This window comes from Leptonotus elevatus, chromosome 15, assembly GCF_054856555.1.
Source record: "Leptonotus elevatus isolate MCC_2025b chromosome 15, RoL_Lele_1.0, whole genome shotgun sequence".
NCBI classification, from domain to species: domain Eukaryota; kingdom Metazoa; phylum Chordata; class Actinopteri; order Syngnathiformes; family Syngnathidae; genus Leptonotus; species Leptonotus elevatus.
In genome coordinates, this window is record NC_141253.1 from 5172265 (window position 1) to 5197898 (window position 25634).

General features: G+C 43.2%; 1 protein-coding gene and 1 long non-coding RNA gene across 3 annotated transcripts in view; one reads left to right on the forward strand and one right to left on the reverse strand.

Annotated features, from left to right (window-relative positions):
• LOC147161695 (uncharacterized) overlaps window positions 1–4759 on the forward strand; it is a 129041-nt gene extending 124282 nt beyond the window's left edge. Inside the window, exon 6 of the long non-coding RNA XR_015097293.1 lies at window positions 4468–4759. This is a non-coding gene — a long non-coding RNA (uncharacterized LOC147161695). The remainder of the gene's footprint in view (window positions 1–4467) is intronic.
• LOC147161696 (mediator of RNA polymerase II transcription subunit 13-like) overlaps window positions 3533–25634 on the reverse strand; it is a 90309-nt gene continuing 68207 nt past the window's right edge. Inside the window, exons 6-31 of one of the 2 annotated variants that reach the window (XM_086095993.1) lie at window positions 24732–24929; window positions 23275–23439; window positions 22842–22998; window positions 22660–22764; window positions 21903–22565; window positions 20599–20812; window positions 20387–20465; window positions 20176–20297; window positions 19065–19143; window positions 18770–18984; window positions 17662–17840; window positions 15818–16746; window positions 15020–15199; window positions 13636–13865; window positions 13357–13555; window positions 13016–13280; window positions 12102–12354; window positions 11743–11931; window positions 11441–11664; window positions 11218–11360; window positions 10866–11024; window positions 9389–9553; window positions 8848–9011; window positions 6091–6255; window positions 5699–5808; window positions 3533–4677 (exon numbers count right to left, since the gene is read on the reverse strand). In XM_086095993.1, coding sequence (XP_085952119.1) covers window positions 4545–4677; window positions 5699–5808; window positions 6091–6255; window positions 8848–9011; window positions 9389–9553; window positions 10866–11024; window positions 11218–11360; window positions 11441–11664; window positions 11743–11931; window positions 12102–12354; window positions 13016–13280; window positions 13357–13555; window positions 13636–13865; window positions 15020–15199; window positions 15818–16746; window positions 17662–17840; window positions 18770–18984; window positions 19065–19143; window positions 20176–20297; window positions 20387–20465; window positions 20599–20812; window positions 21903–22565; window positions 22660–22764; window positions 22842–22998; window positions 23275–23439; window positions 24732–24929 — 5684 coding nt within the window. In that variant the 3' untranslated portion in view covers window positions 3533–4544. Of the gene's footprint in view, window positions 4678–5698; window positions 5809–6090; window positions 6256–8847; window positions 9012–9388; window positions 9554–10865; window positions 11025–11217; window positions 11361–11440; window positions 11665–11742; window positions 11932–12101; window positions 12355–13015; window positions 13281–13356; window positions 13556–13635; window positions 13866–15019; window positions 15200–15817; window positions 16747–17661; window positions 17841–18769; window positions 18988–19064; window positions 19144–20175; window positions 20298–20386; window positions 20466–20598; window positions 20813–21902; window positions 22566–22659; window positions 22765–22841; window positions 22999–23274; window positions 23440–24731; window positions 24930–25634 lie in introns of both variants that reach the window. The other variant, XM_086095991.1, reaches the window with a different exon arrangement.

The window sequence follows — 25634 nt, forward strand, 5'->3', positions numbered from 1 at the left end:
GGGATGCTATTGAAAGAAATGGAATTATGTTGGAATAGGGGTGTGAATTGTGGCGATTCGATTCGTATCACGATTCATAGGTCACGATTCGATTCAGTACCGATTATTCCCGATGCGAATGTAAAAATTGATTATTGCGATTTTTTTTTTTTTTTTACTCAAATGTAGAAAATACGAATCTGTAAACTTGTACATGTACACTGTAAGATTTGTATGAAAATGTATTTGTTTATCTGAAAATTCAGGCTTCTAACTGAGCCACTGCATTTAACAAACAGGTTGCGGTCTGTTTCATGTCTGAAATTTTAATTGAGCTTAATTTTCCATGAATAGAACATTCTTCCATGCTTAATGTGTGAATCCTAACCCTAAGTAAGACGTTTTGTTGAATAATCCCATAAAAAAAATTATGTTTAAAAATAGATTCGACCGCATATCGAATAGATTCAAGAATTGCGCGCTGTAATATCGCGATATATTGCCGAATCGATTTTTTTCCAACACCCCTAATATCGAATGATCTCTACCTTTCAATAGAGGTGAAAATGCATGCATTGAATGATGTAACATAGACACAATTAAAACAACCACAACAATGAGCCAATAGTCTGCTAGCTTAATGCTACATGCGCTTATTGCTTATTTGCCATCGCTTTCTTCATTCTTTCATCCGTCACTTGTTGTGACCACACAACATGAAAGCTTTCAGTCGCGTGACCCTTGACCCCTGACGTCTCGCAGATCGTAACATCGCCGCTTGTGACGCGCCACCCACAGCGTCCCGAGCCTTGAACCCTCCCTGACCCGGCAGCGGGAGGCCCTGCCACGTTGCCCCCCGAAACTCCGCATCGCCTCCCATTGCCATTTTGGAGTGACAATATGGCTGCAACACTGAACGGATTATGTATTTATTTGTTTATTTATTTATTTTACTTTTGTCTCCTTTTCTTGTTTAAAAAACAACTTTAACAAACAGTAAAGAGGACCGCATGTTGTGCATTTGAAGCAACCTCATAACTCACCGCGAGCTTAATGCTAACGCTAACACACAATGCAAAACACCATGGGCGGGCTAACGAATAGCATTTTTGTGTCGTAGCACTTTCTGCAACGGATACACAAACGGTTCATCAGCACACGCAGACAGAAATCGGATTGGTTTAGGGAGTCGTCCCATTTCAAATATGTTCATGTGCATGGGCAGATTAGATTGGCACGGCAACATATATGGAGGTTGAAATCTGATTGGTTAAAGGAATCAGATGAAGTTATTGCCTTGTTTTTACACACTTTGACTGATCTTGACGAGGGCTGCTTTGAACTTTTACAGTTCATGTACATTTAAGGGCCATTTTCCTGTCACGTATGACATTCACATAACAATTATGTTGTTTGTCTGGGCTTCAAGCTTAGGTAATAATTGGGAACTTGTAATTATATGATATTTATCGTGTCTTAGGTCGGCTCTGAGCAGTTTAGCAGATTCACTTGTCAGAGATATTGAGGCAAATGTGCCACGTGGTCACGAGTGTGTGACTCACAAATATGGAATTTTGCTAAGTTCTCTGAAACGGGTGCAAAACTTTGAGATGACAAAATAATGAAAAATACGCTTTATTGAACTAAAGCAAAACTTTTTTGTGTGTGAAATAGAGGATTTATAACAAGTCAAAGTTGATCTGTAAATATGAATTATTATATTATATTTTTGATGTACAAATGAAGCTAAAGTAAATGATAATGAATTCTATTATTTACGTACACTTTTGTTTCATTTTCCTATCGTGTACTCGAAGTTCCAGTGGCTTGAAGTAATTCAAAGCGAGCGTGTTTTTCCAACAATCACTTTAGCTCAAGCCCATTTGATTCCGCCTCCCGTATTTTCAATGCCAACCCCCTTTTGACCTCATCGGACCGCTTAAGCGAGAGTGAGGCCTTTTCATGTTTGTTTGTTTTTTTTCTCGGATGAAAAGCCAGACAAAAAACGCCACCGACCTCCAAACCTTTGCCAGTTAGTGTCGTTAATGCCCGGGCCGACGCTGGCCTTCTCCCTCGCGCTGCCCACGGGCCATTTGGCCGCCGGCGAGTCACGTGCGAGTGGAACGGCCGTGGTCTAATATGCCATCTGCCGGCAACACAATGCGGTCAATTAAGAGGCCGCTTCCTCCAGTTGGCTGCGGCCATTAAACGGGCGGCTCCACAAGTGACCCTTCACTGGCTTTTACTCTTCAACCACTCATGATTTTTTATTTTTTTATTTTTTTTCAATGCAAGCGGGGCTTCTGCCTCCAAGAGTGACTTTTTGTCTGCTTTTCCTGTCCACTCAGGATTCTGTTCAAATGTTGTTTTCGCCCCTCATTCAGTTCATACGACCTTGATGGTCTCCAGCGCTCGTTTATTCATACACAAATGCAAGAGGGACGTTTTTTGGGGGGGGGGGGGGGGGGGGGGGCTCCTCAAATGTATATTCCCAGTTAACCACAGGTTTCGGCCGTAAACTTTGTGAATTTGCCGTTTTAATTAATAATGCAAATCCAAAATCCACAAAAAGGATTTGAAAAGCCAGAGGTGAATTGTTTCTCTGCTTCTGGGCACAATCCCGATTCGTTCTCTAACATGATGTTGTGACGGTGACGAGCCAAACGTGGCTCTTTGATGGCTAAAACGTGACGAGATGTGCGCTGGTTTCCGTTGACAAGAAAATGTAAGGGATCAATCAAGTCAATCGAAACAAGTTATATGAACGTCTTTTAATGTTACTCAGTAAATCACCTTGTGATCAAATGTCACAGGAAGCTCTCGGTGACGACTGGCGCAAATGGGATGCTAGCTAGCTTCTGGCTAAAGTTAGCATTCTTGTGCTAATGCCAATTTTTTAGCATATGTGTTGTGTGTAGTACATGCTGGGATTATCACATGTAGAAATAGACTAAAATGTGACCCCAAAAAATCCAAGGTTAGCTTATTTCACATTGTTGAGTTGCAGGTTAGAATCCTGTTCAATATTCACAACAGCAAATCCATACTTTTCCTTTTTTTGTGTTTTAGTCTGAATGGCACCACACTGCCTCCCGTTGGTCAGTCTTGGTACAACAACAGATTATTTTTTTATTTTTTTTAAACCTCATCTTGCATAATAAAAATGTGTCAAGATGTTAAAACTGTGAACGTGCCTAATGATGTGTCCGACGAGTGTAACAGTAAAAGAGCACAGCCAACACGTCCTCACTTGGAAGGCTTTTAATAATTTACTTTAAAAAATAGTGTAAAAGTAACAGATTTGTCCCACTTGTGTGGATCTGTTCCATATTCAAATTGATGACCGACGTAACAAAGTCTTGCAAACTTGCATTTGTCTGTACAATTTGTGAACACTCACTTGGCAATTTCCACATTTTTGGCTGGAAGTAAATGACTTTTTGCACTGTATACTGTATATATTTATATTTATATATATGTATAAAAGCTCACAGCAAAAAACAAACAAAAAAAACAACAGCTTGAAATGTACAACTTTAGAAAATGTCCCCCCCCCCCCCCCTCCCAAAAAAAACCAAACCCACAGCTGAATGATGTATAATACAAACATGCTGAGGTTGTAACAAACAGCAAAGTGAAGAGGACGGGCCTTTCTCATGATTTGCTTGACATCATCATACAAAGTGTTATTCTTAAATATTATATTTCAACAACTTCGATTGCCAAGTTCAAGGAGTCGTTTTTGCTCATAAATATCTCCTGCATATGTTGAATTGAAATGCGTTAAATAAAACAGAAAGATTTTTAATTGATGTTCTTTCTGTGTCCACTCGAGAGGTTTGCGTCCATCGCGCTTTCTTTTTATTAAGTGCCTGTTTGGAAGAGGTAATATATATTTATTAAGTATATACGTATAGATATCAAATTCTATGACATGATATAATTTGTATAAATATTGCATTAAATTGACAACGTTCATATCAGATCCCAAGTGATTTAACATTTGGGAATAAAAAGGCCTTGTTTTTTTTTTCAGTTTGTTTCTTTTTAAATATTACAAAATAACTTTCAATTCTTTGCAAATGTTTTATATTATGAACACCCCTGCCTGTCTTCTTTTTTTTTTTTTTTTGTACCGCCATTGCTTAAACACAACCCTTTGAAAGGTGAAGAAAAAGTGCCGCTTGCGAACCCCCCCCTCGTCGGAGTTAAAAGATAACCTTTCAACTTTCAACAGCGCTTTTTTCTTTTTTTTTTACAAAAAAAAACGTAAAGACGCAACAATGCCACATGTGTGTTGACATGCAAATTTGCTGGTTGAACAATATTACAGGTAAGAAGAGTTCTTCTGCAGACGTTTGTTTCAAAATGCCACTCCGGTCTGACGAGAGCTGCAGTTTCTCTCCGTTCGAAAGCACCGTGACGGCCATTTCGAAGCGTTTTGTTGTTGTTGTTTTTCTCGACTTGTCACTCTGATTTACATTCCAGGCCCCGGGAGAGTTCCTCGAGGAGGACGAGGAGGAGGAGGAGGAGGCACAGAGCTGCTGAAGAGGAGGCGCACACGGCTATAGCATGTTGAGAATGGCGTTGTACATTTGGACCAGCACGGCCAAGTGGACGGGCAGGCAAGACTGGCGGTCCTGGGTCGCGGGTGTGCAGGTCAGCCAGGAGAGTGCATTGTACTGCTCCAATACAAATCTGTAATTGGGAGACATTTTGGTATTGAGATTGAGAAGGAACATTCTGTAGCACATTTGAAAAACTGCTCGATGGAAAGAAAGAAAAAAAAATTGGGGGGGGGGGGGTTAATTTTGTAAGGAAAAAATAAAATAAACAAATGTGTTTTTCAATTTAAAAAATGTGCCGAATTTCACAAGTTACTTCATGTTAAAGATTAGATAGCTCTTAATATAAAGAGAAAAATGCACTAAGCTGTCACCGTCTTACAAATGAAATAATGCCATCTAGTGGCAGAAAAATGATATCACTCGTTTTTTACAGTACAGTACATCTTTTTAATTTTAATTCAATTTCATGAATTACTATGAAATTACTGTCAATGACAAAAAAAAAAGCTTAGTTTTTAAATTTTAATTTTTTCCCCCAATTTTATGTTAACAAGAAAAAATATTTAAATTAGCAATATTTTATAGTGTATTATGCAATTAAAAAAAAAAAGACTGTATTGCCCCTTAGAAATCTTTAACAAAGCAGCCCCGATTCTACGTTTCAGCGAGATCTACGAAAATTTAGAGGTTTATAGAAAAAAAATATTTGATTTGACATTATTATTGTACATTTAGAACAGATATAAAATTTGCGATGAATCGTCAGTTAACTATTGAAGTCATGCAATTCATTACGATGAAAAATGACAATATGCTTCTTCTTCTTTTTTTTTCCCAGAACATTTTATTTGTAGCGTTTAGGAAATGTTGCAACCTCAGCAGTCTGAATTTATTATTGCTATCATAATAACCATAAAAAATGTGCCGCTCATAAAATTGGAGCAATAGCTCAAAAGGCCACATAAAAGACAGCCATGTGAGAAAATACTTGTGTTGCTAAAGAAATCCAAATAAACAATACAATTTCTCATCTGTCATCTGCATAAGTTATGACAGCATTGTGGCTCTTCAGCCGCAGCGCTTCTGGAGTCACTTTAGATCACATTCGACACCCGCAAGCCAGGAAAGCGCAACATGTGTTGGATATTTACCGGAGCACGTCGGAGGTCGTTTTCGAGTCCAGCGGGTGCGGCGTCCTCTTCGTCTTGTCCGCCACCAGCTCGTCCGACTGGACCATGGAGATGTGGTGGTGGAGCGAGGCCTGCGGAGAAGCAGCCGGGCGTCACGTGGCGGTCGGCCATCGCGGCGGGCCAAGTTGTGCCGCTCGCTTTTCCTTTGCGCCCGTTAGCGGAATTTAGCGCTGGCAGTGTTGTTTTTTTTGTCAGCCCGACATGTTTTTACTTATATACAGATTGAAAGATCACAATATAATACTCGAGGGGGCCCCCTAGTGGTCGCATAGCCCTTCATAGCTTTATGGCTTTTTTGTTTTCTTTTTCTTTTTTCAAACCACAACCAAATCGACCTCTTATCTTTTGAGTACCTTGAGGAACAGAGGACACTGGTTCTCGGCCTGAGGGTGCGGAGCCCAGAACCAGTGCGGGAGTCCGCTGGCCTGCGCCGTGGAGACGTAGTAGCCCAGAGCCAGCGGCTGCTGCTTCAGCTCTTCCGGGGGATTGTCTCTGGAGAGCAAGCGCTCGCCTTGGCTCTGCGCAAACAGGAAATGCGGTTATTCGCCGCGGGCGTGGCGCGGATGGCGTGCGCAAACACGATAGTTGGAGGACATGCGTGCAGACCGTTTGGAAGCGCTTGATTTTTAGGGTGAAAAATACAAATGGCGTTGTTTAGGCAGAAATGGCGACCAAACAGGCCAGTGGAAGTATTACACCCCCCCCACCCCCCAAAAAATGGTTAGGGTTACAAAGTAGGGTTCTAAAGTCAAAATTGGGTTGGGTTTTAAATTTGGGTTAAGGTTTTAAAGTAGTGATTCAAACTAAGTACAGGGTTTCAAACTAGGGGTTGGGTTTACAAAGTAGGGTTGGGGTGTAAAGTTAGGGTTTCAAAGATGGTGTGTGTATTTAAAATAGGGTTTTTCAAAGTAGGGTAAGTAAATTTACGGTTACAAATGAGGGTTTCATAGCATTATTTGGGTTTCAGAGTAGGGACTTAAACAGGATTTAGGGTTTCAAAGTAGGATAAGGGGTTCAAAGTGAGGTTTCAAGAGTTTCCATTTAAAACAGTGGGATGTCAGAATGTGTGACCTCGGGTTTCAAACTATGGTTAGGGTTTCAATGTATGGCTTTAAAATAGGGTTAAGGTTTCGAGTTATGGGTTTTAGTGTTTCATAAAAGGGTAAGGTTTTAACAGTAGGGTTTGAAATTAGGGTTAGGGTTTGAAATCTAGGTGGGTGTGATAATCAGTGGTACTTAAGGGTCATGGTTTCATTTTTTTTTTTTTTAAGTCGGGTTTCAAACTAAAGGTTAGGGTTTCAACATTGTCATTCAAAAGAAAGAATTCCTTTGCTTGCAAGCGAAAAAAAGAAATTTCACTTGAGCGGATGCAAGTTCCAAAACTGAAATGGCGTCGACTATCTGCTGTGCCGTTTCCCAGGTATGCGCTAGCTAGCGTCCACGTTCCCCACAAATCTGAGCAGCCCTGAAGTGGCCTTTTATCTCGCTCTCCCCTCAGGTGAGCGATGACACCAGCAATGTGTTGGAGTCACGCCGCTTTCTACTTTGCGATTGAGCCGTTAAGAAACTGTCATCGCGTCTGTCTTTCGCCTCGGAGCCAAATTCCTCCACGCTTGGCAGCGCTTCACTCGCACACGCTGTGTGCGAGTGCGATGTCGAGTGTCAGTCAAGATGCAATCGCGTGGATTCGACTGCCGTGTTGCCAAATACCTCACTGCGACAAGAACTATGCTCTCAGTCACCTGCACCAAGAAATTCGTTTTTCAATATTGCACATATTGTCGGAATCTAAAATTAGCCCAAACTTTAAAAATTTTTAGTTTGATATTTTCCTTTTTTTTCTGTGAACAAGACATTCACATGATCCTAGCTACCCTACCACTCTTGGTCTTCTATACACAGGTGTGGTAGTAGTACCATTAACGGTATGTGGGCGCCCTCTAGTGGTAGAAGGAATCACTGTCCAAGTTTAGTATTAAACTTTCTAGTCAAATGTGTTTGTATAACATTTTTAAGAATCGATTTTTTTTTTTTGGGGGGGGGGGATTTTTATTCAACCTTTATCTGCAATACAGTTTAATCAATCATTTATATCATTTGACTTTTAGTACAGTTTTATTCTTCCTAAATTTTAGCACAATGTTACAGTAAATATACTTTTTAGGAATAATCTGTCTTTTTTTATTTTTATTTTAGGAACACCAGGGTCAACCATGCTAACATATTTTAATATCATGATGCACACCAAGTGTTCTTTTTAAGGTGGTTGTACTCAAATTCACATTGTGTCACCCTGTATTATCTTATTTAGCAATATTAGCCCAAAAAAAATATCACGATACATTTTTACATCTGCATGATAAAAAAAAAAAACTTGATCGATCTGTAATGTGAATTATGTGGCTATGCTTAAAATTAAGAATAGTGCTGTCAAAGTGAAAGCGTTAATTAATCACAAAAAAATGATCACATGAATCATGTATTCACGAAGATTAATCACACTATTAATTTTGACCGCAGGTGATGTTTTAGTTTGACAGCGGATGGTTACGTTAAAAGTAGCGCCAGGTTGTGTTTGAGCAATAAACATAACTACATTCATTAAAGTAAAGTGTTTAATAAATGTTTGCGTATGACATTCCAAATATTTGTTCATGTCAAACTATTGGGGTCATTTTTTTTTATTATGCAAATAATTAGAAAAAGAGGAGGATGAAAGTGTGCAGTGAAAAATGTTGAAATAATTAACACATAACAGGCGCTCTTTAAATTTGGTGGGCTAAAAATGTTGATAAAAAAAAGCCTTTTTAATCAGATTAATCACAATTAGCGATTAATTGTGATTAATCAAAATTCTAAGATGTGATTAATCTGATTTAAAAAAAAGTGCATTTTATTGTGCTTTGGTGGTAAAATAAATAAATAAATAAATGTTTACATCCAGCTTTTATAAGATGAAGTTGATTTTTTGAGTGTTGAACCACAAAATACAATGTATAAAAATATTAAGTCAAATCTTGTTTTGTTTTTTTGTTTTGTTTTGACTGCTCTGTTGCAGCAGGAGCACAATTCCAAAGCACTCGTCAACTCACTAATGTGTCTCCACTCACTCTGGTGTGTTGAAAATGGCATCCCATTCCCATTCCGGATGGAGAGCCCGGCGACGGCACGGGGGAGGTGTTGGGGGAAGGATGGAGGTTACCCGTGATCAGCATCATGTCGTGGCCGATGTCGTTCTCCAGTTCGTCAGGGAAGGGAAGGTCGAACATGTCGTCTACGGGAACAAAAGTCATTTATTTGCTTTTTTTTTTTTTTATTGGATAATAACGTGCGGTTTCATTACATGATCGAAACGCACAATGTGATGGGATTTATTTATTTTTTAATGCACAAGCTATTCTGAACAAAAATGCCCCCTTGTTAGTCAAATAAAATTTACATTGGTTCAGGCATACTCTATTATCCGGTTACAATAGATGTAATATATATTTGTATTTGGTAGCTATCTGAAAAAAAAAATCATATTTGTGAAGGTAGACTGAGCTTTACGCTGTTCCAGCTCATGATTTCACTGGCTGTGCATGTGCAGCTTTATGGCTGTCTAAAGACGCGACCTTGGCGCTGCAGTCTCCAGTAAAAGCTAATGAGTACCGTTATTGTCCTCGGTGGGGTAGGAGCTCGGCGCCAGCTGGGTTGTGGCGGACGTCGGGAAGACCAGGATGTGCGTGCACGAGGCGTCCTGAGGCGTGTTGAGCTGCGACGTCTGCAGGTTCAGGGCGGTGCTGCGGCCGAACACGGAGCCCATGGTCACGGCGTCTGACAAAAAATGGTTACGTTTGGTGTCGTTAACATGACTTTGCTAGTGGTCGGCGAGCTCCCTCTAGTGGCGCGTGAAAGAATGACAGGCCAAACTGTGACGTTCCATGCATTTGCAACAATTAAATTTTTTTTTTTTTTTTTTATGTATTCATTTGGTAAAGATTTGTTTTTATTTATGCATTTAGTTATCTTTGATGTTAACCCTCCTGTTATGTCCTGGGTCAAAATGACCCACTTTCAGGCTTTCAAATCATCATTTTAACATATTTGCAATTAAAATGAACTATAACAATATTTCTCAGGATGCTTTTGGAACAATGAGCATGTCCTGGGTCAAACTGACCTCAAACTATTGTTTGTTTGTTATTGCTATGTAACTTCACATCAACAAACTTTTTTTGTTAATTTCAACAAATGTGCAATAAAAACAGTTAAAAAGCTATAAACTATGTTTATTGATTCTTCTGAAGTATTAAATATTAAGCGTGACATCATACAATATTAGTTTTTTCTTGGGTCAACAGACAATTAAAACTTTTTCAGTTAAAATCTTAAATGTTTGTCAGAATGCTTTTAAGAACATTATACATAGCCCGGGTCATATTGACCCATTTTAATGTTGAACTACAAATTAGTGGTGTTTTTTTTGTTGCTATGAAACTTCTCATCAACACACCATTAAAAAGGCTCATTTCAAATGGTTACGATTGTGTATTGGAAAGCTTTTGGAACACAGGCTGGGTCAAATTGACCCATTTTAAAGTTTAAGAACTACCAATTTAAAATATATATTTTTTAATGCTATGAAACTTTATTTTGACATATTTTCAATTAAATTGATTATTGTTGTTCATCTGAATGCTTTTGGAACAAACAGCCCGGGTCAAAATGACCCATTTTTAAGTTGGAAGTTTTCCGCTATCGAACTTGTCATCAACATACAATTGAATTAACATTTGACACATTTGCATTGATAACTGTTAATCATGGGCTACAATGTTGCTTTTGCAACATTAAACATAGCCCGGGTCAAACTGACCCATTTCAAAGTTAAAGCACCACAAATAGCAGTTTTTATATGATGAATCTTGTAAAAAAAAATATATATTTTTCATTTGAAAAATTGCAACCAAAGTGGTTAATACTGCTATCAGGATGCATTTTTATCATATAGCCTGGGTCAAATTGACCCAGGAATATTATTGCATGTTCCCCGTTTCTTTGATGTTTTATGTTCCTCACTTTGAAAACCTCCATACTACCACCTTCACGTGGGCACTCAAGTCCAAAGTGTGCTGCCTGGACTTACCGGGCATGACCACCAGGGAGCCCTGCGGCTCCATGGCGACCAGGCAGGCACTGAGGATGGAGGGGGTGTCCGCCGCCGAGATGCCGCACATGCGACACGCCTCCCTGAGCTGGCGCCCTATCGAGTGCAGCGAGTGCTCCCCGAGGAACGAGCTCCAGTCTGGCGGAGAGAAACAGTACACTTTGATAACACTTACACCGGTTAAGCCTGAAACTTCAAGGTAAACCTGAGTGACTCACATAGTGCCCCCTAGTGTTCAGATTGAGATTGCACAAACTACCGCTTCAGGTTAAAAAGCTCCATTTCAGTTTTTCAGGGCGCTGGAATGAATTGTCAAGTAACAGCCACTCGCCTTTAAGTTCGCCGTGGCCCAGTCTCCCTAACCGACCAATCACAATCCTCCACGGCAGCGAGGTCATCTGGATGATGCCGACGCACCACTCCCACAGCTTCTGCAGACCCATCTTCCGAGCGGACACTTTCGGGCGGCGTGCCCTGCAGCGGAAAACAAAAAAAACAGTGCGGAAAAGTTTTGAAACCCAAGAGAGTGAATTTGCTCATTTGTCCACACGCACCTGTTGGGCACGTCCACGTTGATGATGCTCGTCTCCAGCAGCTCCCCCTGCTGGTCGGTGCACGACACCAGGATCCAGCGCTGGTCATGTGACAGGCAGTAGCCCACAAAGAGCACGTTGTATCTGGGGGGGACTTCGGCCCAAATCTCTCCTTGTTCGGGTTGCTTGGGCCTGGTGGGCCCGAGGATGAAGGGGGGCGAGTACAGATGCACCGGGCTGGGATGCTGGAGGAAGACAAACGTCACGTTACAAAATGATTACAATTCATACACAGTCCATATATGTCATACGTCGTCACTTACATCTGGGCTCTTGAGGACGGACGTGACGGTGGAGACGGGGCCAAACCCGGTCAGGGACTTGATGTGCGTGTGGTGGGGCCGCAGGCGTCGGCATTGGGAGTAACAGGAGAAGGCCAGAGAGCGCAGGTGCTGCAGGTACAAATGGCTCTCGCCACTCGCAGGCTGCAGGAGGTACTGACATGGCACCACCTGCGGTGAAGGCTTTCTTTCAGCTTGAAGTTCTGGTACTTGTTCAATTATTTTTGTTCAAGTACAGACTCTTAAACTCTTCATTATCTCTACGGCTACTGGTGTCGTGACTCACTGTGGCGCCCCCTGGTGGGACAAGCCAAAAGTCTTTGCGTCAATTCTTTTATTACCTGCAGAACCAGTGCGGGTCGAACGGTCTCGGGCAAGGTCTGCAGCATTTCCGTGTAGCAGCGAAGAAGCCCGAGCAGCCACACGCTCTCCGCCTCGACTTCGTCGCCCTCCTCTTCCTCCCCTCCTTCATTCCGCGTGCCGGTCGGACTGAGGAAAGCATCCACGATGTAAACAACGATGGCGGGCGGGTTGGTGCGGCTGTCCGTGGAATCTGGGCCAGTGGGGATGCCGATTCGGGACTGCTCTGTGGTGCTGGAAAAAAAAAAAAAAAGCAGCATCGTCAGGTGGACTAGTTCAAAGGAGGAGCACAATTGGCAACATTTAAAATAAATAAATGAATTAAAGTGAAAATAAAAACGGATATAAAAAATATAATAAAAATAAATTAAATTAAATTAAATTAATAAATATATATATATATATAGTTGTTTTTTATTTCTATGTATTTTTTTGTATTTAAATTTTAAATTATATCTTTTATATCTGTTTTTATTTATTCATTCATTCATTCAAGTACTTTTAATTTTGGCAGTTTTGGTCCTCCATATTGTTCAAGATCTAATGGTGGTTTTAAATTGATCTATTATTGGCCGTCACATTTTTTTCAAAAAGGCCAATGCCGATATTTGGCAAAATGTTGAATATCCTTAAAATTGACACCCAAAAAATATTACCCAGACAGTATGTTTTTGGAGCTTTGATAATATAAAAAATTATCTGAGCAAAATTTGCAATCAGTAAGAAATTTGCCTTGTCATCCATCCATCCATTTTCTATAATAGTTGTTCTCATTCAGTGCCATTGACGGCCATGCACGCCAAATGTCCATTTCAATCGGGCACGCATGCTAACCAGTATTCTACCGCGCTGCCGACCGGACAAACAAACACAGCATGTTGTTTTGGGCTCTTACACTTCGGGGTTCTCTGCTGGTGCGCTGGCTGCTGGTGTGCCGCTCAAAGGTGCTTTGGGCTCGCCGGAACCACCGGACGTGGTCTCCCCCGTCTGGCTCGAGGGAGTTGGAGTGGACGCGTTTGCTGAAGCGGCGGCCGGTTCCGCGTCGGGCGTCCACGTCTGAGGCTGTCCGCAGGAGGCGGGCTGCGCCGTGGAAGTGGGTGCTTGGATTTTGGATGGCAATAAAAGCGTGTTGTCCAAAGGCAGGACTGACAGCTGGGGTCCTGCGCGATGACCAAACATTGCCATATATACTGTCCATATGCAACAGATGCTTTGTATAAAAGCGCACGTTCTTACCTAGCTGCAGCTTACAGGCATAGGCGTAAAGTTTCAGTTTGCTGAGGTTGTCGGTGTGTTGCTCTCCAGCCCAAGTTCCAGTCAACCACTGGTCCACCTCCAGCTCCTCCAGCCTCTCTGACTCCACCTCCTCCCCCACGCGGATGATGCCGTCCCGGGATACCTTGGCCAGAGGGCGGTGCTTGCCAAGACGACACATCTGAGAACGACGTCATCGTCATGAGGGCACTTTCTTTGAGGCGCGCGCGTCTGTATTTTTGAAAGCGGGCACATTTTCACCTCGTAAACGGCGCCCAGCTCCTGGAAGAAGGCGCGGGCCGCGGCCAGCAGGGGGGGGCTATTGGGACAAAGTACCACGTAGGCCGCGTCGCGTTGACCCCCGTAAGGCTCCAGTAAGAGCTTCTCCCAGAAGGGCAAGGCCAGAGGGGACAGCGCCAGGAAGTCCCGTTCTCGGTCGTAGCCAAGCAGGACTGTGGGGATGGGTAAGGGTTCCGGAGACTCCTCAGAACCTGAAGACGCAATCCCGCATTCAGCCTTGGTTTGAGTACCAGCTCGGAAAAATGATCGGTTATTCTTAGGGAACTGGTATTGGTATCAGGCAGATATTATTAAGTATCAATCAAGACAATACATCAAATGAATCCAATGGGTTTGAAAAAGGCGGCGATTTGAAAATGAGCTAAATCGTGGCTTTTATGCATTTTATTTTTTTTTTGCATTAAGCTACAAATGCTAAGTTTACGTTAAAACTGATTTTAAATCAGTACATTATTGTTGTCTGAACATTTTGCACAGAATGTATTTTCGAATAAATCAAACCTATGAATAAATGTTTGTTGGGTTTATTACTTTGATTAAAATAGTAAAAAAAATTAAATCAAGATTTTATTTTTGGCCATATCACCCAGCCCTCGTATCGGTACTTGCAACGTTGGCCAATGAAAGTATAGGCTACCATCAGGAACTAGAAATGAGACATTGGTTGAATAAATATTTTTTATAATTTTATGAAATTTTAAGGAAAAATACTACATTGGGATATAAAGGTATTTCTTTAAAATAATCTGTTGGGAAATTTTATGTGTTGGTGAGGGCCAGGTAAAAAATAAATAAAAATAATCGAATAATCAATTTTCCTTTTCATAAATCGATATTGATTCATTAAATGATGAAACTATTATTTTATGGGGGGGGGGGGGTCCCAAAAATTAATGAGAAGATTAAAGGCCAAATTTCATTTTGTATCTTGCCGTTTTCTTGAAATTTATTTATTATAAATTATTGAATTACAATTATGAAAACAGTATTTTCATTTCATCTCATCCTTGCTGATTATTTGACCAGTTACTGCCTTCGCATAATTCAATTTGGAATTTAATGTTTGTGGATTTTTTTTTGTCATGTCCTTGATACTTAACAAGAATTGATGTTGCATAAATGTATGTATATTAATTTATATTGGATTGAATTGAATACAATCGAAGTGAATCGAGAAAATTCAAAATCACATTGATTTGATATCTCATCGATTCAAGAAATTACTCTCGATACCCGGCCCAAGAATTGACCTTGTTATTGCTATCGGTGACTACTCGCGATTTGAGTACCCGTCCTGGCTTTGCTCCGAAAATAAGTGGTAATGAACGTTGCTCGTTGTTCTCACCATAGGATCCTCTCCCCGCCATCTTGTGGAACTGCTGCCAGGTGAGCGGGCCCTGAACATGTTGGATGTTATCCCAGGTTCGTCCGGTTCTTTTCTTCTGGATGGCGTCTTGCAGGAAAGGCTGCAAGGACAGCAGCAAGCGCACCATGTCCTGGGACGACAACATGCTCATGTCCACCACTGCGGGGATGAACAGTGACACGGACACAAGCGCACACACACGCAGAACAAATACACACATGTTAACGAGAGCCTATACACCGAGGAAACAAATAAACAAACATGAAACACATCAATACACAGTTAAGATCACTAAAAGGCAAACACAAACAGAGGTGGCGAGTCCAGGTCCAGAAAGTAAAAACTCTGCCACAGTTTGGCTTTAGCCAGCTAGCTAGCTCGAGCCCTACAGGTAAAGGAGCACCATGGGAGCTAGCTAGCTAGCGAGCTAGCACCTGGGGCTAAAGCCAAACTGTGGCAGGGTTTTTACTTTCTGCGCTTGGATTTGCCACCTCTGAACAGGAATTTGTCAAAACCAAACGCCTGGTCTGAGGTAGCAAATCCAGGTCCAGAAAGTAAAAACCCTGCCACAGTTTGGCTTTAGCCCCTTGTGTTAGCTAGCTAGCTCCCTAGCAGGTAACCGAGCACCCAGGGAGCTAGCTAGGGAGCTCGCTAGCTAGCACCTGGGGCTAAAGCTAAACTGTGGCAGGGTTTTTACTTTCTGGACCTGGATTTGCCACCTCTGAAGATTGTTTATCACCAAACATCCCGTTTTTGGCCGCCAAATTTGCGTCTTACCATTAGTGTGAGGCCAGGGATGCAGGGCTGTACTCCGGACAACAGCCGGATCCACTTTCCCCCCTGTGGAGTTGTCCACGTACTGCAGCCCCTGCTCCAAAGCGTTGTAACACTCCACACAGGCGTCGCTCCCGTCCGCCCACTGCTTTTCCGCCATCCAACTTTGGAGCAGCGCCCCCTTGCGGGAATAGCCGGAATAGCCGTGGGGAAGGTGCAGCGAGGCGAGGGACGAAATGGGCTGCGAGCACTGCTCCTGAAGCAGAACCATGACGGACGGCGAGGCGGGCGCCGCGTCCTGCGGCCGCTTGGCCCTGGGGTCGCCCATGGTCGGGTCCCGCCGGCAAAGGGCCAGCCTCCTCTCGGCGGCCCGACCCACCTCGGAGGAGCGTCCGTAAATATCCAGCTCGTCTTCCAGGAAGAGGCCCGTGCCGTGGGCCAGCTGCCTGTTGACGATGGCGCTGAAGCCGCACATGCAGCGGTACTGATCCTCGCAGGTGGAATCGGGGATGTACACCCCCACGTCGGCCCCCTTGACGTTCATGTTGCAGGCACAGATGCAGCAGCTGTCAAAGTTGCGGTCCTTGAAGACGTTGAGGACCGAGTCGGACAGGAGGAGAATGGCGTACAGGCTGTGGCTCTCGGGGAGGCAAGGTCGGGGTCGAGCCAGGGGCTCCACCGAGCTGAGAGGCAGGCTGGTGGACGGGGTCGAAACGGGCGAGCTCAGCTCGGTGCCGTCTTGTTTCACGGATCCCTGGCCGGAGCTGGCGGGGTTCATGCCCCGCGGCGTGCGAGGGGTGCGCGGGGTGGGCACGGAGAAACGAGGCGTGGCCGGCGAGGGCAGGATGCCCACCGTGGTGCTCACGGAGGCCGTGGCGCCGCTCATCTGGTTGTAGTCCGGATCCGTCAGAGCGCTGACACTTGGGATATTTCTGAAAGATGGCGAAATGTGTTCAAACACTGTTTAAGTACTTCTAAGATATAAACAAAACACAGAGAAATTTCAAACCTGATTGTGAGATAAAATTTAATGCCGTTTTTTTTTTTTTTTAACAAATCAATGCCCACTTCGCATTGCATATACTTACATGCGCACATATATTCAAATACAAATATGGTTGTATCATTTAGTTCATTGACGTAAGTCAATGCATTGTGTCTCAATTTTTAACTGTGTGCAGTGGACCATCATTTTATATCAATTCATAGTTATTTGAAGTTAAAAAGATATACATGCTAAACAGTTAAAAGAAGTCTGAAACTAAAATCAGATTTGTGTCGCGGTAATGTTCTGCCACTAGATGACATTAGTGTTTCATGTTGGACGGTGACAGGAACAGTACATTTTTCTTTTGAAATTCATGTCAATATATATTTTTGTATTTAGAACATGAAGCAACTCGCGCACTCCAGGCCACCAGTCCCCACAAATTCATTTTGCACATTTATTACTGCTAAATTGTGTTATCGCGTCGCCCAACTTTGTATGTGAAATAATAAAGCATGAACAACAATGTTTTGACATCAATTGTATTAAAATTTGTAATGCCTCTAAATTTATTGGAGCAAAATCCATTTATTGACTTTGAAAGCTTTTTAATGACCCACGGAAACCCTGAACTAATCGATTATCAAAATATTTGACAACTATTTTAGGAATCGAATAATTATTTACAGCCTTTGTTTAACTTAAAATTGCCCAAATCCTCTCAATAGTAATACACTTCAATGAAAAATTTATTTTTATCGATTATTTGATGGGATAATCGACAGAATAATCGATTCTAAAAAATATTGTAGAGTGACAACCCTAGATTGTCTAAACTTTGTAATGACATATTACTCACGTGTATCCATCCTTGACAAAACTGCTGTTGTGAGCGTGCATGACAGCTGGGATGTGCTCCATTTTGGGCAGGAGCGACCAGGACGGGCGGTAGTAGCACTGCTCGGGAATCTTGAGCGGTGCTAAAGTCTGACTCGGCAGGCAGGAAAGCGGCGCGAACATGGAGGAGACCACCTGTGTCTGGACAGCGAGGACACAAAGACACAAAGACTTGCTTCACAAGTGTTCCGGCCGAGATGGTCACAATGGTGGGAACTGCATACGTTTAGCTTATAATTAGCATATCTCAGCCGCTGCGCAGCGCCTGCGGTCAATACAAACCAGGGGTAGCTTAATTAGTAAGCTACAGGTATAAGCCAGACAACTGCAAGAGAGGATATGTGTGACGAAGGGAGAATTTTAAGTGGATTTAAATGAATTATTTAAAGTCACATTGGTGTTCAAACAGCTAAAGTATTGGGACACTTGGAATTAGTACACTTACAGGATCAGAGTTTCATTAGCTTCCCATTGGAATGAATGGAAATGCCGTTAATTCTTTTGAGCCTTCTCTCCCCCAAAAAACAGCAAGAATCGTATTGTTATTTTAATGAGGGAAAATAGCACTTGATAATATTGTAGTTAATCAAAACCTTCAGTTGTGACAAAATTAAATAGCATCCCACTTTGGCCACCAGGGAGCAGTATGACACAGATTGATATACTGTTCCTGCATCATTATGAATCCCACTGGAGTTCTAGGCCCATCACGCACAGCCGATCACATTGTTTGTCCGACCTAGAACCCTAGTGGGATTCATAATAACGCCTCATTAAGACATCTTTCCTCAGACCAATACGAGTTGTGTTGCCTGTCTAAATGTTGCTGCACTAAAGAGATGCTAATTAGCATTAGGCTAAGATGTTTAAATGGAATTGGCAATAAGCAGCTTGAAGCCTCCTTTTGGATGAATTGTTCACTAATTACTTGTCAAAGTACTACTTTCTTATTTGCCAGGGCTTTGCCGCCATCTCATGGCATCATAAGAGTAAAGACAAACAGGCATTTGTGATTTTTGCAAATGGTGTCTCACTACACCATTTAATTGATTGGCGTTACTTGTCCTAACCTTGAAGTCGTCTTGCCAGGGACTTGCCATGCCGTCCTCGAGCTCCATCCTGAATTCCGGCAGCTGGCCGGAGGTGGCCGGCAGAAAGTGTTCCGGCGCTCCGCTGGGTGCGGGGGGCTCCTGGCTGGGCGTGTCGCGGTACGTCATGATGGGAGAGAAGGCCGGGTGTTGCTCCAGGGACGGTGGCGTGGGGAACATACGTTGCAGGTCTGCTACTGCTGAGGTGGAGAAAAAAGGGATTTATTATTATTATGGCGTTATGATTTGGGAGCGGGATGTATGACCGGGAACTCACTTGATGGATAAGGGACTGTCGCTCTTCCTTCTTTACTCAGAGGACGATCGTCTGGGGGTACTGTGACTTTGGTTGAGTGCTGGTTGGGGTAAACCGTCGACAAATTAGTACACATCAGATTAGAGGTTCGGGCCAGTATAGTTGATCGAGAACACGAATGTATAATCAGTTAGGAGGGACTCAGAATAAAAGACAAGTTACAGTAGAACATTTGCTTTTAGAGTGCATATTTTTTTTTGTACAAATGTTATTATAATATTTAAGCCATTTTCACAGAATATAGCTAAGTTTCATCATTTTTCACAAATCTGTTTAGAACTTTGGGTAAATGAGATTTTTTTTCAGCATGGCCCTGGTTGATCTCTTCTGCTCTACTGCCACCTGCTGGCTGTTTGTGTAATAACTACCATTTCTTCGACCATTCTCTGCAGTTGAGAGGCTGCATCAAAGCTTTCTGTGTGCGCTAGCATTAAAAAAAAAACATTAAAAAAACTTTTTTTTTTTAAATAGAACGTATTTATACGTTTTGGGAGCAAATGGGTTACACAGTTTCACATACATTAATTGGTGTCAAGGAAGTATGGTGAAGGGTTGTTATGGAAGTTACAGAAAATCTTTGCCCTGCTGAGTGGCTTTTTTTTTTGTGGGGGGGGGGTTGTTTGAAATGATGGTTTTGGAATCTCTATCACATTTGAAACTGCCATTTACGTCTGTAAACGTCAAATGTTTATTTGCAATGAATTATTAATGGCGACAATTGTATTTATTTTTATTTTTGTTCGGGGGGCGGGGGTCAACTTTTTCCACTATTCATAGTAGGGCTCGTGCATATTTACTGCATTATATAATAATTTGTATTTGATGGTAAGATATTAATTATTGTAGTGTAACCGGCTAGTATGATTTTCCAGTATTTTGAAATAAATAGTTTTATTTCAAAATATTGGAAAATATCATTTATTTGAGACAAGGCATTTATTATTTCAATGAATTTGATTGACGGAGACATCCTATCTAATTCATTAGAGCAAAAGGCGCTATTTGAGGGAATGCGACATGACTGTTATGAATGTAGAATTGTTGCAAACAAACAGGAGCTTGGATGCCTCACCCCAAGCTCCTCCTCATCTTCATCAAATATGTTGTCCAGGTCCGAGATATTGACCACCAGGTCTTTTTCTCGGGTCAGAGACGGATTGGCTTTGGCGGCTGCATCGTCCTGACTGGACTCATCTGAAGGAAAACACAAACAACTTAAGGCCTAATGACTTATAAATGACCCCCAAAAAAAGTTGTTTATGATGTTGAATCGCAGGTCGCACCTGATTTGGGAGCAGAGTTGAAAATGGACATAGCGTCTTTCCCATCTGGCAGGTTGCCATTGCTGGTGATTTCTTCACTCTGTTGGGCGAGAATGGGAAGAATTAGTCAAGAGATTCAGCTTTTAATGGATATTAAGGGATGACATTGAAAGCCTGTACAGGCTAATGGCAGTCGAGCCACTTTTAATATCAGCGCCCTGTGTTTCCCCCACCTTGGCTCTCTTGCTGGATTCCCGCCCTTGACTCTTTAATCTCTTGGAAGTGGAGAAGGTGTACTCGATGTCGCCTTCCTTGAATTCGTAGGGGTCTTCCCCTGGCTCGCGCAGCGCCTCCACGCCCGGCTGCTGGAGCAGGCCCAGCGTTTGGACGTGGTCCCGCATTCTCTCGTCTGAGATTTTAAACCTCTTGTGCGTCTGCGTGTAAAGTCTGCGAGAGACACCAAAAAGATATTAAAATAAAAGCTCACAAGCACTTTCAATACGAGAGTCAGTTCCGTCACTGCCATGCAGACCTCGGATGCTACAGCACACAACAGCCTAAAGGACATTTACATAAACACTGAGGGCTCGATTAATTTGTAAATATGCAATATATCTGCGCAGGGGTGGGCTAGACCAAGCTTTGGTATTTTCGCAGCTACGTGCAGCTTGGTGCACAGCCGATTTCATTTGCCACCAATCATAGCGGCTCTTCTCATTTATACTCAACACAAATATAAATGCAACACTTCCGTTTTTTGCTCCCATTTTTTACGAGATAAACCCAAAGATCAAAAACTTCTTCTACATACACAATATCACAATTTCTCCCCAAAAAATTTTTCCACAAAGCAGTCTAAATGTGGGATAGTGAGCACTTCTCCTTTGCCGAGATAATCCATCCCACCTCACAGGTGTGCCATATCAAGATGCTGATTAGACACCATGATTAGTGCACAGGTATGCCTTAGACTACATACAATAAAAGGCCACTCTGAAAGGTTCATTTTTTTATGTGGGGGGGGGGCTGTGACGCCACCCCCACACTGAAGTGATATTTTCATTTTACCATGGTGTTTATACTGTGCACAAGTAATACACATTAAAATAAATAAATAAACGAAAACTAATACTGAAACAAACTAAAACTAAACTAAATCTAAGCATTAAAAAAAAAAAACTAAAACTAATAAAAACTAACATAACCACGCAGAAAACTAATTAAAAAATAACGGAATGTAAATAACAAAACGAAATAAAAACGAACTAAAATGAAAATTCCAAAACTATAATGACCACATTTCCCCAGCTCCCCCTATCGGTCATCCTGTGCCCCAATCAAATTCTAACCAAAATCATGTTGCACTACCTGCGCCAATAGTTAGATAAGGTTCCAGGAGGTGTAACGTCTACTTTCAGCCACCAGATTATCAGGAAAATCAAGATATGACCGTTTTTACGCTCTCCATTTCACCCCAAAATGGATGCCGGATTGCCCTCTCCGTTTGTTGACCTGCTGCGCACGACATCTCCCCTACCTCTTCAACGCATCTCCCTCAAGTACCGCCTCCGTCTTCCCCTCCTCGAGTTTATCAGCCGAGATTTCCAGAGGTCTGAAATCCATCTTCTCAGTCCTGGGAGTCCGGAATCCTCTCCACCAGCCGGCCCCGTTCTCCCTCTTCTCCCTCTGCTTCAGCAAGGTCGCGAGGTACACCGCCGTCTCGCTGGTCGCCACCCCCATGCCCGCCGCCGCCGCCTCCTGACATACGTGCATGCCCAGCGGCCCTTCCAGCACCTCCGGGTCCTGCGCCCGGGGGTGCGGGCTAAGCGTGGGAGGGAGCGGAGACATGGGCGACAGGAGAAGAGACTCTGGAGCTTTCCTGCCGTTGGAGAGCGCTTTGGGATACTTGCAGCTTGCCAGGGTGGCTAAAGGCTCCATGGGTGGCTCCAGTGCGACCAGACCACCGAGCTGGGGCCCCCCGGGCGAGTCCTGCTCCAGTGAGGTCTCCTGGCTGATAGATAAACGGTGGTGAAAGGGGATCATGGACGGTCTCTTGGATTGCTTGTCAGCTTTTTCTGTCTTGTCGCTGGTCTTGTGTTTGGGTACGGAAGGCGCGTATAACGATGAGCCGCAGGACGGATTGGCACCAATCTGGGGGTTGGAGACGCTCGCGGCAGTTGTCAACTTCTGCTGCTTCAGTCTGAAATAGAAACAAGACATTTCCATGATATTTTTAGACAAACAAAGTTACTGTAACGGCGTCAGCGAACAGCTTGAGAGCGGCCCGCAGGTACCTCGAGCAGCTGCACGGCGCTCGCGCCCCGACGTCATTGAAGTCCCACGTGGCGACTCCGTTTGGCACTTCCTTCTTCGGCGTCACGTCGGCCGGCTGCTTTTGTCTGCCAACGAGAAACAAACTTGCCCGGTCGGGTCCGTCCTCCACGTTAAGGAGCCACAGCGGCCTGACGTCACTTACGTGTGCTGAGGCTGGCTGAGGTAGCACTCCCGCCAGGCCTGATGGACCACCTGGCATGTCAGCTTTTTCCCAGAATGCTTTGGGCTCAGACTGCTGACCCCCAGACTGCTGTCTGGCGTTGGGACACTCGAGGCTGACGTTACGAATCCACTGTCCGCTGGACAGGTAAGAAGAACGTGTTTATCATACTTAAGCTCTCTATAAATTAACTGCTGAAATGGATTTTTTGACGTGTATAGCCGTCAATGGCACGGAACGAAAAAAAAGTCCAATGTATGGTTTTGAAATGATGGAAGTTAAAGTTCACAGTTAAGATCCCTGACAAACGACTTAAGTACAGTAACTTTACTTCCCACCGTTGGCTCAACTCTCCCACGAACGTAACACGGCAGGTGACGTACACGCACGAACGGCGTTTGCGCGTGGCGGTTACCCGAGCAGGGCTGCTCCGGCGACGTCGGCGGCGTGAGTGGCACGCTGCAGTGGTTCTGCTCTCTGGCGAGGCCCTGAGCTGCAGGAGCAGGTGGAGGTGGCTCCGCCGGCAGCTGGCCGTGAGCAATCAGCACAAAAGCAGCTGGGTAGGTCATCCTGGCGCCGCCTGGAGAGAGCAAAAAAAAAAGGACATAATGAGGCTGCTGGCGGCTTCACGTCCGTCCGTCGCCTCTACCCGACACGCTTGGGCCTTGTTTATTGCCATTTTTAGTTCACTGCTAAACCTACTCAATGGATGGATGTGGACAAAATCGCAATCTACACTTTCATTAGCTAGCTAACTCGCTCCACTCTAAAAAAAACAGTTGGGTCAAAAATAACCCTATTGAATTAGGGCAAGAATGGACTGACCCAACTTTCCGAGTTATTTAAACCAAAAAGTTGGGTCAGTCGCCAGTCGGAAGATGGATGGATGGATGTTTTTACAGTGTACTGTACACTCTTAACTGCTGGGTCAAGAACAACCCAATTTGGGTCCAAATGTGGATGATCTGTTAACTTGGGTCAATTTGACCCAACTTTCTGAATTGTTTTGTGCAAAACAACCCAGTTTATGAGTTTTGCAGAAAACAACCCAAAGTTGGGTAAACTTGACCCAAGTTAGTGGGTCGGTCCAATTTTTGACCCAACTATTTTTAGCTAGCTCACATTTGACCTGCTTTTAACAAATGTTATTTTCTTTTTACCCTTTCATACACTATATCAGTTGTTGTTGTTTTTTTACCCCAAGGTGTTTATAATACAATTGACTAAAGCATATATAATGCATAATGTAATTATTGTACTCAAAATTTGGGATATCAAATTGCCATATTTAAGTAAGGTTGCCTCTGGTTACCAATTTGTGAGATTTGACGTGACATGTTTCCACTATTTTGTACCAATTGCCGCTCAAATGGAATGGAAAGATTTCCCCATTTACAAGTAAGTGTCTGGTACGCGTTGCAGTTTTGATTAGAATGATGCCAAAGCCACCCCGAGGGACCGCACCGATTAGACAAAACTCCCGGGAGTTTACGATTCATCTTCCCAATTTGAACTTCCTGTCGTCTCTTTCATCCTCTTTCCCCCTCCGCATCATTTGCCCCCCCCCCCCCCCCCCTCCCCCCCACCAGGCGAAGAGGCTGCGAAGGTGCTTTTCAAGAACGGCAAATAGCTCAAATGAAAGCGAGAGAGAGAGAGAGAGAGAGAGAGAGAGAGAGAGAGAGAGAGAGAGAGAGAGAGAGAGAGAGAGAGAGAGAGAGAGAGAGAGAAGCGGCGGCTAATTCATGGGATGCCGTTCGCCGGTGTTTGCTTGAGCAGAACAAAGTCACCGTGGTCCAAAAACGTGCGATTTCAGCAGGATTCCAGCAATTTAACGCTGGCTTTTCGAGCGACACGAGGGAAGTTGCGGCATACCGACGACCACCTCCACCGCCGCGTGAGCATTGCGATCATCGGCCGGCTCCTCGCTCTCCTCGCCGCTTCCCTCCTTCCGCCGCAGTACCATCGGGTAGAAGTAGCTCCACTCTTCCATCAGCTTGCGTGCCGCCGGGTCGCTCATTTTGTAGGCCTGACCTGTCAGAGTGCCGCTCAGACCGTACGGGCTCAGGATCACTGCAAAAAGACGTCGGACGAAATATTGGAGTGGCAATTATTTGTGTTATGCAGATTGATTGCGTCTTATCACACATTGGATGCAATTACAAAGTCGGCAAAGGATCAAATTCATCAGGATGACATTTGCACTTTTTCTTTGAGGTTTTCAAAGAAAATATGGCACTGCACGCACCATATCGTTTAAAATTTTGGAAAAATGAAAGCTACAAATTTAGGACATTTTGAAACTGATTCAAGATCTGTGGACACTGAATATATGGACAAAAGTTTTGGGACACACGCCAACAGGTAGTATAAATAAAATAAAACATACTTTTTTGTTTTTGTTTTTCTCAACTCCCGATTGATTAGTTGATTAAACAAAATGGGTCCCCTTATCTTCAATAATTGAAAACAATCCAACACCAAATGGGTCTAAAGGTGGGTCCCCAACTTTCCATCCACCTATTTGTATTTGAATTTTAAAGAATTGTGAGAAGAAGAAGAAAAACGATAGAAATCAGAAAAATTGCTTCAAACTCGCTTTGTGTGTTTGGTGTGGTGTTCAACGTCACAATAAAAAAAAAAAAGTGAATTTTGGCTATGGAAACAGGTTTTGTGGTAGAACAGGACTGGATGGAACACCATGTACGTTTTGACCCAATATTTTGTCACACTGTCACAATGGCGCGTACGATAAAGCAGTTATGCTAAATTGAAATA